At 31.3% G+C, this 17,887-nt stretch overlaps 1 protein-coding gene across 1 annotated transcript in view; it reads left to right on the plus strand.

Moving 5' to 3' along the window:
* LOC147802141 (ATP-citrate synthase-like) overlaps positions 1-15,428 on the plus strand; it is a 24,155-nt gene extending 8,727 nt beyond the window's left edge. Inside the window, exons 4-6 of the mRNA XM_087153351.1 lie at positions 282-368; positions 1,638-1,791; positions 11,630-15,428. Coding sequence (XP_087009477.1) covers positions 1,647-1,791; positions 11,630-11,661 — 177 coding nt within the window. The 5' untranslated portion in view covers positions 282-368; positions 1,638-1,646 and the 3' untranslated portion in view covers positions 11,662-15,428. The remainder of the gene's footprint in view (positions 1-281; positions 369-1,637; positions 1,792-11,629) is intronic.
* The last annotated feature ends 2,459 nt before the right edge of the window (positions 15,429-17,887 follow it).

A 17,887-nucleotide genomic window follows, 5' to 3' on the forward strand; every position in this document is an offset into this window, starting at 1 on the left:
CCTTTTAAGTGCACAATTTCCTGTGGGTTGCGTTTACGGTATTTATAGACAGTGGTTTTTTTTTTTGGATAAAGAGCACATTTATATTTTGAGATAATAAGTAACTTCTTTTAAAAGAATGTCTATTCATTTTATTGATTCAATTTAATTTTCAGGTACTTTTAGTTTACATTCGTTTTAGTTTAAATTAGTTTTTTCCTTACAGATAATTACTTGCAATTTTGTAAACTCTTTCATTTATTAAATTTTTAATGAAGTAAACCACTTTTTGAATGCAATAGATATGGTCTTGACTCTACAGCAGCTGGAAGTAATGGGAAACGGGGAACATTGGAGATGTGTTAGTACATTAAAGGAACACTCTGGAGGTGTGTATTTTTTAAATGTTTTTTTTTCTTTACTTGAGAATACTTTTTTCCTTTAAGAATGCGTGTTATTACAGTTAGTGTGTATGAAATAACCCTAAATAATAATTAGTCTCTTTAAATAAATAAGTTAAAGATTCGATCATTGCTGGAATCAATTATTTTAAAATTTTAGTCAATTTACTTTAACAAAGTGTTGTAATTTAAAAAAAAAACCCAGACAATTTAGAATTTTTAATCATATGCAATTTTAGGTCAAAAGAAATGTTGAAAGATCACCTAGTGATGATTCAGGACAACTTCAGTCTTACTGTTTAATTCTATTTAATGCATAATTTTATTAGCGTGTTTGGTTTTAGTTCTGTCTTGAACGACACAACTTGTCTTGACTCCATGTTTTTAAAAAGTGCTTGCTTATTTTTTATCTAAGTTTTCAAAAGCCTTTAAGGTTGCTTTGTTTGTTCAGGGTTTGTAAAAAGTGCTTAATTTTCTATCTTTTAAAAATATATTTTTTCTTTGCCGTGTCGATTGTCATTCTAAATTACAAAAAATGCATGATTTTCACAATTTTTCTATGCAATATTTGTCAGAAACTAGTTATTTTATCATGATTCTGTAAAATTTTTGAAAATATTTTTGAATTTTATTGACATTTTGCTTATAAATTAAGAACTTTAAATGATAGAAAATAATAATTTTGATTAGTGTATAGATCCTAATTATGATTTTTTTTTGGAAAGTGATTAAAAATATTTCTTGTGTTAAAAAAGTACTTAAAAGATGCTTATTTTGTGTTGAAAAATCTGGCTATGTACCCCGTATTAGGGACTGAGATTTTTTTGAATTCCTGCTTAAATGCACAGTCGGCCAAAAAAAAAAAGCCATCACCCTGAAGAACTTTCGTTCAAATGATCGAATTTTCACGTACTAAGTGTCAATATTATGCAAATTATTTAAATGCAAATTATTAAATGTTATTTAATTATGCAAATTATTAAATATGCAAATTATTTAGGGCTAATTGTTAATTAAGTCATGATATCTAAAAATCAACCATACTCACAAGTTAGTCAGCAAAATCTATAGTTTTGCTAATTTTTTGAAGCATTTTTAGCTACATTTTCTCAGGTTTTTTTATGCTCCATTACATCAACCGAAATCGTTCATAAGTTAAGAAGTTTTTTTTTTAAGGATAATGCGTTGGCAACTTTTACTAACTCACTTTTTCAATTTATTTTAGTGTTTTCTATAGATTCTCTCTTTTTTTTAAAGGTTGGGAGTATGCAGACTCGAGCCTTTCAAGGAATGCTTGACTTTGATTATGTGTGTTCCAGAAAGGAGTGTTCAGTGGCAGCCATGGATTATCCCTTTACCGGAGATCACAAGCAGAAGTTTTATTGGGGGCATAAAGAAACACTCATACCTGGTGTGTTTTACTTTATCTCTTAACTTAGAAAAATGTGTTTTTCAAAGTGATTGAAATAAATTTCAGGTTAAAAGGAAAATAAGAAATATAATTTTATCATGTCTTTCAAAATATCATTTTACAGTAAGGGTGCACAACCTGAGGTCAGCGGGCCACATGCAGCCCACAGGAACACAATAAAAATATTTTTTTTTAAATTTGGTTTTTGTTTAAACATTATGAAATTTCTTTAATTGAAATATTTAATTCAAATTTATATTACTCTATAAAATGTGTATATTATTTACTCTTTCATTCGGTAAGTTTCTTTCCCCCTCCCATATATATATATATATATATATATATATTTCATGTTGTTGAGCATATTGGAGAGTAGATGTTGCTCGCAAGGGCAGGTGGTTCCTCGTCTTTTGCGTCGATCGTGAACAGCGATTAACTTACTTCTTATGGGAGATATTTCAGGGTGGCATAGCTAAAAGACTTCTAGACATCAACTACACCATAGATACTTTTATTTAATCGTCACATTTTCAAGTGAAGTACATTATACATTTTTAAGTGAAGTTCATGGATTATAGGACTAGGCATTATCAAGTTCAACACGTGGACTATGTCCTCCCTGTGTGCTCTAGGGAGTATAAATATAAATTTATTTTAATATCATATTTTAGATAATAGTAAAATTCTCGAAATAGATGACTTGCTATATCTTAAATTTATGGAGTTAAGAAAGGAATAAACTTAAGATGAATTATAACGGCGTGGAGCACACAGGGAAAAAAACGCAGCTCAAAAAGGAAGCTGCTACACACAGGGGCGTACGAAAGGGAGGGGTTTAGGGGTTTAAACACCCCCCTTGAGCTCAGACAAAATGGCAAAAATAAAAATTTCAGTAGAAATTATTTCGGGCCATTATTTTTTAAGACTATATATTTTTATTTGCCTTATGCTTACTTTTTTTTTCTCTCGGTATTTCTCAAAATACTGAACAAACATTTACTATAAGAGAGCTGTACTTTTGAAACCAAATTCGCGTGATACTGTTACGGGCTGGTTCCTTTCTGTCCTTCCATTTGCGATAGTTTTCGAGATTGGCAGGCATTCGCGACGTCTTTACGCGATGATTCTGGAATCCTAGACGTTCTGTCGTCTTTGAGACAATTCGAGAATTTTGGAGATGCGGTGAAAAATTATATAAAAGGGGGGACGGAGTACAGTGGAGTTAGTTGTCAGACTAAGAGTTATCTCTGCCGCTTGTCTTTCGGAGCTCGTCGCTAAATCTGTTTCGTTTTGTCTTAACAAAAAGTTAATTCAATCGCCGAACCTGTCGCCGCCACTATTTCGACTAGTGAAGAAATCAGTAACAATACCATTGGAGATACTGTGCTCGCTGAAGTTATTCATTCCAGCTGGAAACTTTGAGATCGTAGCATAGCGGATATATCTATGCAAATAAATATATGTATATATTTGCTGTTCTTGGATCTTTAGGATACCAAAACGCAAGAATTTAACAATTTTTAATCATTTTGAGAAAAAATCACGACCTGAAATTAGTGAGGTGGCAGCATCTGGTACCAATGTAAGTTTTTCTATTGAACAGAAATGTGATACTTCCGTTGAAGAAAACGATCTGATGAATGTGAAAGTGGCCCTCAAAGTGTTACTTCCCACCCATATGACATTGGACTTTTTTCAGAAGATATTACATGCGAGAAAATATTACACCTTAGTTCTTAAACTTAAAAAATCAAATCAAAATTTAACTAAACAATGCTGTCTGAATAAGAAGTCAAAATTGTTAGCTGTCTAAATTAGGGAAATAATAGTGCTTTATTACATACTCGAATTTCTTTTTAGTAGTTTCAAAAAATTATGAACACCCCCCTTGAAAAAATTCTGCGTACGCCACTGGCTACACACGTCAAATATCCACGGGGAATGCTGGTCTATCTCCAAAAGATAGCGTCCCCTCCTTAGCGGTTGCGAGAATCTCTAAAGACGAGCCCTAGAGATCCTGCTAAGGCAATGAAGAGGGCGCTCCTGTTGGAGACAGCCCAGTATGAAAAGTGAACATTGTGGTGATCCCATGATCACTACAAATTCCCCCCTTGAATGGGAAAAAATTAATAACCACCCCTTTAATGAAAAAATTAAGTTTAAATTACACCATTAAAATGTAAAAGTTAAATTAAAAAAAACTTAAGTTACCGTTAACATAAAATGCGAATCATAAAGATAAAAAAACATCATACATATCATGTTCAACATAAAAAAATCTTGAGTAAATACATGCATTAAAAAATATTGAGCTTCATAAGTGTCCTCAGTAAAAGACAATTTGGCTGGTGCCCTAAAAAAGAGATTGTCCTGATTGCCAATTATACAATAATTGCCTTTTTTCTTGAAATTCAAGCCATAATTGTTGAGGTGGGATGACAAGGTGAGGTTAAACCTCTGACGAAATGTAAAATGGCATTACAAGTATGAGTAAATATCACATGATAACAACTTTGATACATTAAATGCACTTTTCACTGTAAATACATTTGCTGCACTTGGAATAACATCAAAAACTCTCATTATAAGTAATTCAATCATATTAAAACAAATTGGAATTACCCTTAAAAACTCTCATTGGAAGTCATTCAAATACCATTTTAGTCACTTTATGGAATAACTCTAAAAACCTGGGAAAAATGCTAATTCCACAAAAGAAAATTTTTTCTTTTTTCTTTTGACGAATGTTAATTTCGATAAAGAAATCCTAAGACTCATGACAAGAAAGTCAACTATAAAATGCTTATGCATTAGTAATTATGACCACCATTATTAAATGTTTGTAATTATGTAGCTAAAATAAATGAGAAAAAAAACTTGGATAAATAAATATAACCAAAAAGGTGAATAAGTGTGAGTATTCAGTGTGATAATCAAAATTCAATTGTAATATTCAATTTTCTCTTAAGACCCTAAAATTTTAATTTGTTTGTAAAATACGAACATTTTTCTTACATATATATATATATATATATATATATATATATATATATATATATATATATATATATATATATATATATATAAATAAATAAATAAATAAACACATCATTTTCAAATTAAAATATAGTTATGTAAAGAACAGTTGCGCACCTGTTCACTATTGCCAGCAATAGAAACTAACAATATTTCACAAGAAAATAACCCTTAATTACTTATTTATTTACTAACTTAGCTAATTAACCAAAACATGGAATTTCATATATGACAGCAATTTCTATTAAAATTATATTTATCTTATCGTACTCGAAGGTTATATCCATGAAGTGGATTATTAATTGGTGGGCTCCTGGAATAATTAGGATCTAAATGAGAAAGTCGGCGGGGTGCAAGTCTTAATCTGTCACTATGTATTACAAAACCTTTATGAGAAGGTGTGTCTAAAGGTCTAATCTTAAAATTTACATCACTTTGCTTGTAACATAAGGACCCAAAAATTTTGGTTTAAAAGTATCATTTGATCTCATGTACACAATATCGTTTGCATTAAAGTTTCGAAGCTTAGCCTTTTGCATTTGTTTTTGATTTTGTAAGATCTGCTGCTCTTTCAGTTTATTAAATGCTATATCATAAGTTATCCTTAAATCTGATATGAAATTTTGACTAAAGGAAGCCTTGTGAAGTTGTTGAGGCTCTATATTTGGATCAAAAGTATCGAACATAGTGGGAGGGCATCCACCAAAATGTAAATATACGAGTTCAAAACTAGTGCTGGGATGAACAGCATTATTGTACAAATTTTGATGAATAAGTAATGAATTCTTAAACGATACACCTGCTTCGTGCAAAGTCAAAATGGATGATTTAATGGCACGATTCAAAGATTCGGTGGCACCATTAGCTTGTGGGTGTTTAGAAGAAGTATAGGTCAAAAATATACCTAAAGTTTTATTGATGCAATGAAATACCTCTGAATTAAACTGTGTGCCTAAATCTGTCAAAATCATGGCTGGTCTACCATGTATCGAGATATATTCAATTAGATGTTGTGATACAGTCCCGGTAGTTAAATTTCTTAAAGGGTATAAAGTCAGAAATTTGGAAAAATTATCGAAAACGGTTAATGCATAACCACAATTTTTAATGGGGCCCACTATATCAATTGAAATAAATTCTCCTGTGACTTTAGGGATGGGAACATTCTGTAAAGGTGCTTTGGGAATGTTGTAGGATTTGCTGCGTATGCATGAGTCACAAGATAAAACAAAGTTTCTTGTATCATTACACATTTTTTTCCAAAAGAAATTTTTTTTGAACAATTTCATATGTTTTCTTTAAGCCAAAATGTGAGATATGACTAATTTTTAATACCTTACTCTGTAATGATTTTGGAACAACAATTAACTTAACTAATCTTTTTTTGTTTGCAATAAACATTAATAGTTTAGTATCAGAATCAATAATAAAATTTTTAACTTTATGTGCATTAATTAAAGACGGTGACTCAAGCAGATCAACAATTTCATTTATATTTGGATCTTTTCTTTGCTCTTCATAAAAGGTGTTGTTAGATATTTCATTTCGAGGGTCCTGTTTTTGAATAACATTTACAGCTTCCAATTCTATATCTTGATCAACAAAAGGAAGTATTAGCTCATTATTTTGGGACTGTAAGGCGGGAGCGCAATTACTTGGATTTTCTCTTCAAGAAAAGTAATCAGAAAGAAAATTAATTTTTCCAGGAATATATTTCATTTCAAAGGAATATTCGGACAGTTCTAGTAGCCAACGAGTAATTAAATTTGCAGGCTGAAGTAATTTTCTTATAATGGAGTAAGGGCTTGGAGTCTGTTAAAATTGTAAATTTTCGGTTGTAAAGATACTCCTTAAAAGATGTTACAGATTTATAAATGGCATAGAGTTCTAATTTAATTGCCGGATAATTTTGTTCCGCCTTAGAAAGTGCTCAACTATAATATGAGATGGGATGAAGGACACCATCAAATTCCTGTAAAAGAACACCTGAAATTGCCTGTTGACTGGCATCAGTGTTCAAGAGGAGAGGTTTATCCCATTGAGGGAAATTGACAAAAGGTTCGGAAAAAAATATTTGCTGAAGAGATTCAAAGGCATCTTGATGTTCTTTCGTCCATACAAATTTTGATTTACTAGCACTGAGTTTACATAAAATATCAGTTATCTCTGCATATTTGGGAATTAGGAGGCGGTAGAAGCCACAGACTCCTAAAAACGATTTAACTTGGTCATGATTTTTAGGTGGTTCAAATTTCATTATTTTTGCAATGTTAGTGGAAATAGGTTTAACAATTTTATGGGAAATATTAAATCTTAAATAATTAGTATTAGTTTTAAAGAATTCAGATTTACTAGGGGATAAAGTTAAGTTGTACTTAATAAAAATATCTAACACTGCTTGAATTTTTTTCGACATATCTTCAAATGAATTAGCTCCTATAATTATATCATCCTGATATGAAAATATGCCAGTGATTCCTAAATTCTTTAATTCATCAATTCATCTATGATAGTGTCTATCATAGCTTGAAATATACTGGCAGCTGTTTTTAAGCCATAAACCAGTCTTTTGCTACCAAAAGTTCCGAAAGGTGTGGTAAATGTGAGAATATCTTTAAGATCCTCTAAAATATTTAATTGTTGATATGCATGGGCATGTCCATGGTAGAAAAAAATTGGAATTGTGATACTTCATTAATTATAGTAGAAATGCGGGGTAAGGGATAAGTTGCCGAATCTATTCTAGTAATTATTAAACGCAGGTCAAGGCTTTAGGATTAGGTCTTTTCTTAACTACAATTAAAGGGCAAGACCAAGAAAAAATATTTCGTTCTATTATGCCTGCTTCAACTAATTCCATAAGTCTGTACATTTCATAAGTAATTCCATAATTCCATAAGCCATAATTTCATAAGTCTGTTCTTACTTGATCTTGTATGGCATAGGGAGTTGTAAATGGTTGGCACTTCATAGGATTTTTTGATTTAAACTTAATTTGAGGTTTAATAATATCTGAGTGCCCTAAAGTTTTAAGGGATTTTGAAAAAGCAGCATATCTTGAAGTAAACAATTGAAATAATTTTTCTTGCCTATCAGATGGTAAATGGGCAAGTTCAAAATCCTCTTTATTTAATTCAATTTTCCTCAAATCCAAAATCTCTTGTGTAGCAGATATCAAATTACAAAATTCCATATCTTCTTCTAAATTATGAATAATTTCCTGAGAAGAATTCTCTTCAAATTCAGGATTAAAGAAAATATTGCCTAAGTTAGTGTCTTTGTTTATATGGATAGTTTGTTCGCCAATATTTTTAACAACAGTAATGAATTTAGATTTGTCACAATTATGTAAAGAGGGAAATATTTCAATATTTGCATTTTTAAAGGTGGGTTCAAATAAGAAGGTTTTGTCTTTATCTTTAAAATTTTTAATTTTTAAAGCTATTTGAGCTGATTGTTTTGGTTCAATTACTAATTTCCTATTTACAATTGCCTTAGAGTCAACAATTGAATTACAAAGTGTATCACATTTTTCAGTTAATTTAACTTTAAAATTTTGAAAAACAGCAACATTTTCATGGGGTAAAATTTTAATATCATGTTTGGAAATAAAGTCATAGCCCAATATAGCATCAAAATTGCCATGTGCAAATTCAGAAATATAAAAAGGGTTTTTAAAATGTTGCTTATCAATTTTAAAAGAAATCTCAGAGCAGAACAAAAATTTTAACTCTGAATTTACAGTTCTAATTTGAACATTGGTCGAAAGAAGTCTAGTTTTGTTATAGTTCTTTATTGCTGAGTATACATCTTTTGCCATGAGTGAAATGCTTGAACCTGAATCCAATAAATATTTAAAATATTGATTGCCAAACTTAATATCTATTATGGGTAAATTCTTACTGGTATAAACATTATTGATATAAATTAATTTAGATTCTGCATTAAAACCATTAAAATAATCTCTAACCGTATCAAATTGTTCAGAATTCATCTTAGAATTTAAGTATTAAGTATTTGCTTGGATGAACTTGTACGTGAGAGTGAGGACATTATGCCACCCTTTAATGGCCTCGTCTTAAGTTTAAATGACTCTTGTAGGTAGATTTGGGCATTAATTGTTCAGAATTATATCTCGCTTGATTGTTAAATTGCCTTGCATTATACCTTTGTGAATTAGAATTTTGAAATCTATCATATCTATTGGGATAATTGTAATGAGGGAAACGAGGGGTCACATATTGTGGACTCTGAAACCTAGGATAATTAGTGGGACGAACAGTTGCCAAATATAATCTACAATGAGCCATAATGTTACTTCTTTTGTTACAATAATGACAAATTATTGGTTGCTGTGATTTTTGATGGGTGTTATCTAAATAGTTTAAACTTTCCTGTCTAGGCATATGTGAAGCCTTTTTTGGTCGGGTTAGTGATAATTTAAACTCTTCACAATTGGCCAACGCATGTGGCTTTGAGCAATATTGGCAGGAAATTTCCTGTACTTTTAATGTTAAGGTTTGTGTTTGGCTTTCTAGCCTCTTTAAAGTATCATTATCTAATTTATTTGTAGTAGTATGTGAATTTAGTACTTGAACGGTGGCTTTTGCCATAGCTAGCTTATTGGCTTTGGTTACCAGAGACTCAAAATAACTGGAATCCTCTAAAGCCAATGACTCTTTCATTTCATTGGGTAGGCCATTGATCAGCTGGAGGGCTTTGATCTGGCTTAATACCTTATTATCATTTACTGAAGTAAATGTTTTTGCAACCAGGGACTCGATTCTATGTGCGAAACTTCGAATCGATTCACCTGGCAGCAAAAACATACTATTAAGTGTTATCAGATTACTAGTAGGGTTCGCATCGTTTTGGAAAAATTCTTTGAGCAACTTACACGTTAACTCAAAATTAGCATTTATGAATTTAGGATTATGGGTCACAAAATCTTGAGCAACACCCTGTAGTTTTCCTTTCAAAAAAAGTAAAGCAACCTCCTCCGACCAGCCGAACAATGTTTTCATCTGGCAAATATGCTCCAGAAACCAAGCAATAGATTCATCTCCAGAAAAGGCTTGAATGTTTAGGTTAAAATTTTTAGCGTCAGCCATTGCTTGGGCTCTAGTGCGCATTAAAATGAAATACAATAAAAAATACAGTCAAATAATTAGGTTTTGCCGAATGAAAATGCCTTCATAACAAAACAGTTATCTATATAAAATTGATAATGAGACACATTGAATATGAAATAAATTTTAAAAATGTAAAATTATAATTGAATACAACATATTAATTTGTTTAAAATCAAGAACTATTTATCATGTTAATTTAATTCTTATGAAACCAATCAACTCACAATACCCAAATATTATATTTAAACTTAAATGGTTGAAATTTTTTTTTTTGCAATCAATAAAATGCAGTAAATATCAAATGCAAAAATATAACACTAAATATATAGAAAATAACACTGAACTTCCCACTTATCTCTTATAAACAAAAGTACCAACTTTCGATAATTATCATACTCACATTTGGAAATTTCCATAAATACTGCTGTCAACTATGTCGTTTAGCACGCGCGTGAAATACACAATGAACTATTCTTCATCCTCAAGGATTTTTGTTTCTTATTTTTGTTTTTTAAAAAATGGTGACCACTGAAAGCGTAATCTATGGGATATTTAACCTTGATATCTCAGCTATACTAAACTATTTAAATTATTATAGCATTATTTAAGTATGTTCAGCTGTTTTTAAAAACTATACCCGATTTTTAAAAACTGTGACAACTGAAAAATTATTACATTTGCTATCTAGTGTGCTGTTTAATGACATAAAGTGTCAGAAATAATAGTTCACTACAAGTATCTTTTATATTAAAAATATCGTGACAGCTACTGTCACCTCTGTTTTAGATGTTCCATCTAACTTTAAGTTTAAATTTGCTGCAAATTAACTAAAAAAATTAAAATAAGAAAACTCAAATGTGCAAGGAGTGCTAAGCAATAAAAGAAAGTTCGAGAATTATCAACTATTAAATTTGTTGTAAAAAATGCAGAATTTTTCGATCATTTGGTTAAAACTTTCAGTTCTTTTCAATGTCCGTAACTTTAGTGTTAAAATTTGACGTGCTGAATAATTTATTTTCCTTTTAGAATTGAGTGCAATTTTTTTTCGAAAATTAATTTTATTTAAAAAATATTTCAATTAACTGTTTTTTTTTTTTCAAATTCATTTCCCTTTTTCTTTACTTTACAATTACCTATTGTAAAAAAGTATTCACCTCACTCAAAATCTTCGTTTTATATAATCTTGCTTGACTTGATGTCAAAATGAACAACCAGAAGAATGAATAAATAAATACAAAAATAGAGTTTAATTTAAATACTTCGAAAATGTAGAAAGTTTGAAGCAATTTTCATAGTAGTGTTTGCAATTTTTTAAAGAAAGTTTAAAACGATAAGGGATTTTTCTTATATTAAATTTCGTCATTGCTGTCCATTTATTATGAGGCAGTGAAATTTGTTCGTAAAAAGTCCTGAATTTTTCGAGCTGTCTTTTAGGAAGTACAAAATCTACTTAGAAAATTGCTTGAAACTTTATCCTGCTTTTAAAATATTTATATCAGATTTCTTCCATTAGTTGCAAAATTCAATTCACTACAAAATAATGAAAGCATAATTTCAAAACTTTTTCACGCATGCTCAGTACAAATAAAACTAATTTAAATGCTCATATCTTGCGAATTTTTTTTTCGAATTTTGAAAGCAATATTTTTAAAACCAATTTTAAATTGCAGTGGAGGAGCTCACTGATGATGCCGAGAACTAAACATTGTGTCGGACCAAGAATGTAAAAGCTTTGTATCAGTATGGAAAGACGAAATAAGGCAGCCCTAGAAGTGGAGTGATATAACCTAGATATTCTTGGATCTTGGATAGAAAGGATTTGAAAGATTCAAGACAGGAAACGGCAATGCAGTCCTTTATTCTGGTACTGATGAAAGACATGGAAAAGGTATTGGATACATACTAAGAGAAGAAACAGCGAAAAGCTTAATTGAATGGGAACTAATTGGTGATAGAATTAGCAGAGCAAGATTTTATTCCAAATATATCATATCATCAGTCTGACAAGTTGATTCTCAGACAAAGGATTGTGAAGATGAAGAAAAAGAACGAATTTACGAGCAATTGCAATGTGTAGTAAATAAGTTACCAAAGCAAGATGTAAAAATCTTAATGGGAGATCATAATGCAAAAATTAGAAAGAGATTGTCAGAAAACAAATGCTGTGTGGGAAATGCAGCTACAGGAGAAAGAAACGAAAACTAACTTTTTGTATCCTTTTGTGAAATGAACGACTTTGTGTTTAAAATAACTTCCACCAATAACAAAGATATTCACTGGAATGGATTGCACAGGAATCAAATAGACCACACTGCAATCAGAAGGTGATTTTTGACCTCTTCATTTGAAGTAAATGTTTTACAGTTCAAACAATTTTAAAGTGACCGGAACAAATAACAATCCGAAGACGCCAGATCTGGAGAATATGGTTGGTGTGGCAGTGTATCCCATTCTAGGTGTAAAAGCTTTTGGCGAGTGACCAAACTTGTATGAGATCTCGCATTTTCCTGGTGGAACACTATACTTTTTCTACTGACTAATTCTGGCCTTTTCTGTTGAAGTGCATCTTTCAGTTTGTCCAGCTGACTACAGTAGACTTCCAAATTAATTGTTGTGTTATCCGGTAAAAGCTCCAAAAAAAACTATTCCTTTAAAACCCCACCAAACAGACAGCATCACTTTTTTTGATGGATATTGGTTTTCGAAATGCTTTGAGCCGATTCATCTTTTTTGCTCAATGATCTCTTGTGTTTGACATTGTTATGGACAACCCATTTTTCGTCCCCAGTAATGATGCTCTTCTAAAATAGATCATTTTCGTGACGTTTGAGAAGTGAATTGGAGACGTCCACTCTACGACACAAATTTCTCTCTGTGAGAACATGAAGAATCCGTATATCGAGCATCGAGCCTTTCAAGTGGTCATAAACAGTTGAATTCGCTAAATTTAACCTCTCACCAATCCCATGTGTTGTTATTCGCCGATTTGCATCAACTAATGCCTTTATCGTGTCTTATTAGCTTCTACCGGCCTTCTAGAATGTGGTGCATCTCTACATCAAAATTGCCGGATCGAAATTTTGCAATCCAGTTCTGGCACTGGCGTACTGTCAACACATCTTCTCCATACATATCGGTTAATTTCTTTCTGGCATGAACAGAATTTTTACCTTTTTCATAGTAAAAAAGTAAAATATAACAAAAATGCTGCTTATTGCTCTCCATATTTAAAAGGGCACCAACCAAAAACTACTGCATAGAATTAATTGAAATTTTTCACTCACAAGCCTTGCTATATCAGCTCTCAAAACAAATAATGATATGTTTCTTAAGTGTAAAGTTAGGGTCGAAAAAATGCAATTAAATCCTCTGTCGGAAAAACGAAATTACTTTCCGAACAACCCGATAGTTTGCTCACTGGCATCTTAGACTCCTACATTATAAATCAATACTTTAATGAGTGAAAAAAATCAGATAAAATAATTTTTCCACAGCATGGAAAAGAAGGCCCATCTCTTGAAATCTACCGACTTAATAGTCTTCTATCAATGCGTTTAATAGTAAAAAGAAAGGAATCAAAATTTGTTATCTTAAATTGTCTAATCAAAGCATCAAGCGCTCTTACACTATCAGGTGTTTTGGAAGTATAATTCATGGAACGCCTGATATAATGCAGCAACATCAGAGCGGACACATCTATCAACAAATTTATTAGTAAGATCTACGACAAAGCATACCAGCTACTTAAATCAACTGCTTGAGATTGAATTTAATGACGTTAACACTAACTACAGTATAATAACTGTTTTTCTTCCTTAATGAGTTCTGACACTGTTTCTTTACGTTTTTCAGAATTTATTTTAACTAATTTCAAATTAATTCTTTTATTCACATGCACAGTTTTTACACTACTGCAATTTATCGGTGCCTCGGTATGCGAGCAACCCCTTTGGGTAGCTGCCGAGGGATCAATCAATTGTTAACTTGAGAGTAATGACCAACCCAGAAACGAGTGGAAATCACCAGGACGCCTGGGCCATTACATTAACAGAGATACATACAGACTTATATTTTTACTTTAACGTGTATTTCTAATTATGATTCTTCGTGGCAGCTACACTATACGTTCTTATAATGTTTAAATATGCCACTTTTAACGCTATGACGCAGATGGGACACCGGTGTCTCTTTTTTTTAAAAAACTTTTTGTCTGACTCTCTAATTTCAAGAAAAATATATTTTAGAAATTTTAAAAAGGCGCGTGTCCCACAGGAAAGCATTTTGTGACCAATGCTCTATCACCTTTTTCATCATTGATGATATTAGAAACGATTTTATTTCTTTTTACGCGGATGACACTGCAATAGCTACGAGATAACTAAATCCTGATCACGCTGTAAAGAATCTAAGTTTTAGCTTAAATCTTTTGCGCAAGAGCCAAAGAAGGCGCGCTCAACAGTTGGTCAAAATTAAAAGTTCGTTGGCGCCAATCTACGCTTTCTGCTATCTGCTTATGTATATAATCTATCTGCTTTCAATATACATAGTACCAATAGAAACTGTATGTGCTAGCTGTTTCCATCAATTTATGTTTTGTAAAACAAACATAAAGAAAGTAAAAGGTCATCAGTACTTAGTTTAAAAAAAAGAAAAAAAAATCTCTTTAAACAAAGTAGACAAGATAATGGATGTATATGTATTGTTTATACTCGCCACGGATAGGCAAGTTAAAATTCTATCCGCGGGCCGGATAGAACCTTCTGGTGGGCCACAGTTGGCAGTGGGGCGTAATTTGCCCTTCCCTGAAGTAATTGATACTCATTTTCTTATAGCAACAGAAAAATACAAATTTCTATATATTAATTTCAAATTATTAAGAGCTGTTTCCTAGACTTCCATTAATGAAATCATACTGGAAACTGCAACTAAACGTTTTTTAATTATACATAAGTAGAACAAATTATTATTTTCTTAGTCTGTTGTTAGCCCTTTTAAAAAAAAGTCTGGTATGCGTTTACTGTTTCAAAAAATTTCCTGGTTTTTTTCTCAGGAACACTACGTGACCAGTATTTTAAACGTATTACTTTTTACTTCACAATTTTTTTAAGTAAAATAATTTTTTTACCGTAATGCATTTTAAATTTTTTTAACTAGTTATCAGACTGAACTAGCTAAATATTTCCTCAGGGGGTTTACTTGTGAGTAAACACGGGTGTCACAATCCCGAGGTCCCCCAGTGATTATTGTTTTATTTAGATAAAATTATTAGGCTAAAGTTACTTCACTGGCGAAAGCAAAGTGCTGGAAGCAAAATAGTGCTAATTGGTATAGGTCACACAAATCATGAAAGTAAAAAATGGCAATGAGGAAATGGACAAGGGAAATATAGCTGCTTCAATATTTGATTAAAAATTGTCAAAATATCCTAAAACAATACATGATTTATTTTGATAATTTTAAAGGAATAAACTTGAAAACCACTAATTTACGGTAGCTTTAGTCATAAAAATTTTTGATCTGAACCAACATATATATATTTTAAAAGGAGAATTCAAGGATTATCTATAAAATTACTTTTGTACAAAAATGAGCATATTACAGTTTTCATTTTGAGATTATTGAAACTCTACTTTAAAATTACTTGATTAAGGAAGAAGTCTTGAACACTATTGTAAATTTAAATTAAATGAAAGCGAGGACACAAATCGATACTATTTTTAATACTGTTCCATACTTTGATCTCAAAATATTATGAGTTGTTCAGTTAATAAAATTATAATGGAAACTAACAAAACAAAACTTGCAACCTAGTATTTGCATTCGCAATTTTTTTTCTTCTGAAAAAGTTACGATTTCCTTAACGTCACAGCTCATTAATTTAATGCCCTTCATGGAAGGTGCTTCTCCAGGATCTGTGATTAGTTATAAGAGCTAAAGATTTTTTAAAAAAGGATTAAAATTTGATAAAAGCGTATCTGGGTTTGAAGGCAAATGAAGCTGCTTACTTGTCCTGACCATATTAGAACATCGTTCAGGAATATTAATGGGTTAGATGACTATTTTCACTTTTAAATTAGACGGGCAAGTTGATAAAAACATTAAAAATATACTAAGATTTAGTTTGAAATGATTTACAATTACGAGAACAATAGCTGTTCTGTAAAATTGCATTCAGTTTCACCTGCATGTAATAATAGCTTTATAAGTTCATTATGAAGATAATACTGATTTCATGAGAATTTTTTTTTCCATAAGATTGTTTAGGTTTTGTTTACATGAATTCATATGTGAGTTAAAATTAGAAATGTTTTAAAATTTTGGTGTTTTAAAGCTCATTGAAAACTTTTATGCACCTTTAAGTAAAAAGAAAAAAATGTTTCAGTAAGCATCATTGCCTTCCGAGAAATTTTATTGATAATATTCTGAAGATTTTAATTTGTTATTGCAGTCATACAAAGCTTCGTAACATATTTTCCATTCTGAAAAACGACTTAGCAATCTTTTTTTTTTGTGTGTATGTGTGTGTGTGTGTGTCATCTTTCCTTTAAAAAATCGAATGAAAAAAATGTCAGCATTACCTGGGATTTAAAAAGCTGTTCTTGGAGATTATGAAGTTCGTAGTTATTCAGACATAGCTGATCCCCCCCCCCCCAAAAAAAAAATATCGCTGTTTTTCTTTATTTTCCTTTTTCATCCTGATTTTTGTCTGTCCCATTTTCTGGGGATTAAAATGTTTGATATGGATAAATGTAGGATTTATATTTTTAACAATTCGTAATGTTATTTTTTGAATAGCAAAATATTTTGTATTTTTACTGGTTGTATACTTGATTCAGGCATATAACCTTACCAACAGGATTCATGGTCTTATACTTGGAAAGTGATTATGACCAAAATAATTCCTCAGGGGGTTTACTTGCGAGTAAACACGGGTGTCACAATCCCGAGGAACCCCAGTGATTATTGTTTTATTTAGATTAAGTTTAATTTTCTGTAAAGAAGTGTGTGCTGTCTCTGTAAAAAAAATTTTTCAACACGTTTATATAAATTTCAAAGGAAATCTGTACAAAAAATTGGACAATATCTGGAAATTATTACACGCCCTCTGTTAATATAATAACCAAATTACAAATTTAGAGCCGATCTCATGATGAAGCACGTAGTCTTAAGCTGGGTGCAAAGCATGCCCTGCCAGCCGGTTGAAAGAGAGGGAGACCTGATTTCCTCTCGTCTGAAGTGAAGCACGGGACAAAGAGCACGTGACCTGTAAACTCCGAGATAAAATTACCCTCTCGATTGAGAATGCAAATAGGTAACTCCAGGATCCCCCTTTCTACCTTACGAGAGGCGGAGAACATAATGGTCAGCAAATAGCCAACATTGATAGTCTGTATGTTTTTCTTTTTTTGGGGGGGGGGGGAATCTGTTATTTAAAATAAGTGAAACATAATCCTAACAAAAGCAGCAATTTTGGATCTAAATGAATGACCAAGTAAACAGTATTTAGATCTTTTATTTCCCTAATGAGGTATTTTGTTCCAAGGGAAAACAATTGTATTGCATGGTCTTATCAAAAATTTACTTTCGTATTTTTTTTTTCATGGGTCAAGGTGAAATACAAAGCACTCCATAACTCGTCCTCAGCAAGCAATAAGATGTCTTTAACTGGGGCATATTTGAGATTAGTATCAATTAATTCATCATATTAAAAAAAAACTCTTACTCAGTCCCGTGTCTTGAGTTAAACCCAGTTTGTTTAGACACAGCACACATTCTGGCTATATTTAACATTTATGAAACGTTGCTTAAAAAGACTTCTAATCTACTTGTATGTAAGATATAAGAAATGTCAGCCTTTTTAGCAAGCCATTTGCCTAAACTCTTGCTTATTTTAAGCTCACAAATACTATCTTTGCTTTCTTTGAAGG

This window comes from Parasteatoda tepidariorum, chromosome 10 (assembly GCF_982258835.1).
Source record: "Parasteatoda tepidariorum strain Cologne lab strain chromosome 10, Ptep-v5.0, whole genome shotgun sequence".
In the NCBI taxonomy this organism is placed as follows: Eukaryota; Metazoa; Arthropoda; class Arachnida; order Araneae; family Theridiidae; genus Parasteatoda; species Parasteatoda tepidariorum.